Genomic DNA, 2274 nt, shown 5'->3' with positions numbered 1-2274 from the left:
TCCTTTAAAAAATATTTTTTTATATTATCTAAAATAGCCCTCGTGATCTTTGTAGCAAAACATGAGCCAGCCGCCCGTGCCTGAAGGGGCCCCAAGCGCCGGGATGGAGAGCGGAGGAAACGCAGTCTCTCTCCGAGCCGGGATGCTGTGTAAACCCGGGTACAGGCCGCCGAGCGAGGCAGACCCGGCTCCCTGATCCAGCCCAACCCCCGCCCTGCCCAGTGGGCCCCAGGAAGGGGCTTCTGAATAGCTCCAAAAGGGTACGCGGAGCAAACATCCGTTTGTCCCTTTCTCGGGCGGCGCGGGTCTTGTTGCCGGCCCATGCCGGCGCTTCTAGCCAAGGATGGCGCGGCAGCCCGGCGGAGGGCCGAGTGCGAGTGCACCGACCTGTGAGAAAAGGCCAGGAGGTCTGCGCAGCCGAAGCCCGGCTGCACCTCGGCCCCGGGCACTTCCTCTCCGCCGTGAATTTTGGCGACGGGTGTCCAGCCCCGACGCTGAGGTGCCCGGAGAAGGCTAGGCCTGCGGAAAACGCGTGGAGAGGCGGCCTGCAGGCCAGAGGAGCGAAAGGGCAAAGAGGGCAGGGAGGCGAACACGGGGAGAAGCGGAGACAAAGAGGAGCAAGAGGAGCCGAGGAGTGCGAGGAGGCGCAGAGGGGCGGTGGGCGCTGGCTCAGGGGGCCCCAGCGGGCGCGCGGTCTGGCCGGCTGCTGCGGCCAAGGCGGGCGTCGCGGGTCCCTGCATCCTCGCAGCCTTCATGCGCTGCACTCTCAGAGATCGAGGCGCGAGTGCAGCGCGCCGGTCTTGCTGTCGTGGTCCCAGTAAGAGCAATGCATCATGGCGAGCTCGGGCTGCCGGGCGCAGGCGAACTGCAGGCCGGGTGCGTTGGTGGGCGCGGGCGCCGGGGGCGCGGCAGTGGCCGGACTGGCTGGGCTGAGCTGGCCCGGGGGCGGTGCGGCGGCCCCGTGGTGCGGCGGGGCCGGCGGGGGTGCGGCGGCCGCGTGCAGATGGTGTGCGTGAGGGTGTGAGTGGGGGTGCGGCGGCGGCGGAGGCGCGGCGGGAGGGCCTCCCAGACCGTTGTACGAGTTCACTACGCCGGGAGGCAGAGCCATGCTCTGCACGCGCGAGTACGGCCCGTACGAGGCGGCCGGGCCCGCCAGCCCCTTGACCACCGCGGCCGCGCCAGGGCTGCCCGGGCCCGCGGCTGCCGCGGCCGCCGCAGCCGCCGCGGCGGCCGCCGCCATCTGGCAGGAGGCGTAGGGCATGGGCGAAGGCGGCTGCGGTAGCGGCCACGAGTTGTTGAGGAAGCCGGACTGCAGGTACTTGGGGGGCGCCAGGTAGCCGTAGCTGTCTGCCCCTGCTCCCGCCACGCCGCAGCCACCCGCAGCGCCTCCTGCCCCAAAGAGCCCCTTGCCGGGCTGGAAGTGCGCGGGCGGTGGCCGGAAGGGCCGCTTCATGCGGCGGCGGCGCCGGTAGTTGCCCTTCTCGAACATGTCCTCGCAGGCCGGGTCCAGCGTCCAGTAGTTGCCCTTGCGCTCGCCGCCGCCCTCGCGCGGCACCTTGATGAAGCACTCGTTGAGGCTGAGGTTGTGGCGGATGCTATTCTGCCAGCCCTTCTTGTTCTTCTCGTAGAACGGGAACTTGGCTATAATGTACTGGTAGATGCCGGACAGCGTGAGCCTCTTCTCGGCGCTCTCGCGGATCGCCATGGCGATGAGCGCCACATAAGAGTATGGGGGCTTCTGCGCCGGGTCCGGCTTCTCCGGGGCTGCCCCCGCACCGCCGCCGCCGCCCTTGCCCGGGCTGGGCGGCGCCGGCGCCTCGGGCTCCTTGGCTGCGCGGCCGGTCTCCGGGGCCAGCAGGGCCCCCGAGGCGTCCTCGGGCTCGGGGTAGCTGGCCATCATGACAAAGCCGGCGCGCCGCGGCCGGGCAGTCCCTGCTCTTTTCCGCTGGCGCGGCAAAGAATCCGGGCGCACAAGTCGGTTCACGGCCGAGTCTCAAACTTCTGCAGACTCGCGGATGCCGCCCGCGCTCTTGCTGGCGGCCTCTCGCTCCTCTCTCCTCTTCTTTCCCTTCCCCAAGGGAGCGGCCGGCGGGAGTGGAGCTTAGCCTCTGGCCATGGGGAGTCCGCCCAACAGAGAGGGGCTCCAGCTCCGCCGCCCCTCCCCGCCCAGGCCAGTCCCCGCCTCGGTGGGTTTTCTTTTCTGCGCTCTTCCCCTCCCCCCACCCTCCGGTTTCCCGAGACACGACCCGCGTCTCTGGCGGAGCTGCCTCCTGG

General features: G+C 70.0%; 1 protein-coding gene across 1 annotated transcript; it reads right to left on the bottom strand.

The window, feature by feature from the left end:
• Window positions 1-766: 766 nt before the first annotated feature.
• FOXL2 (forkhead box L2) lies at window positions 767-1900 on the bottom strand. Its single transcript, XM_052648549.1, has one exon. The coding sequence runs from the start codon at window positions 1898-1900 to the stop codon at window positions 767-769; it is 1134 nt and encodes a 377-aa protein (XP_052504509.1).
• Between the last annotated feature and the right edge of the window lie 374 nt (window positions 1901-2274).

The sequence above is a fragment of the Budorcas taxicolor genome, chromosome 1, assembly GCF_023091745.1.
Source record: "Budorcas taxicolor isolate Tak-1 chromosome 1, Takin1.1, whole genome shotgun sequence".
Lineage (NCBI taxonomy): Eukaryota > Metazoa > Chordata > Mammalia > Artiodactyla > Bovidae > Budorcas > Budorcas taxicolor.
Note: the sequence above shows the minus strand (reverse complement) of the source record. Positions and strands in the feature narration are given on the sequence as shown.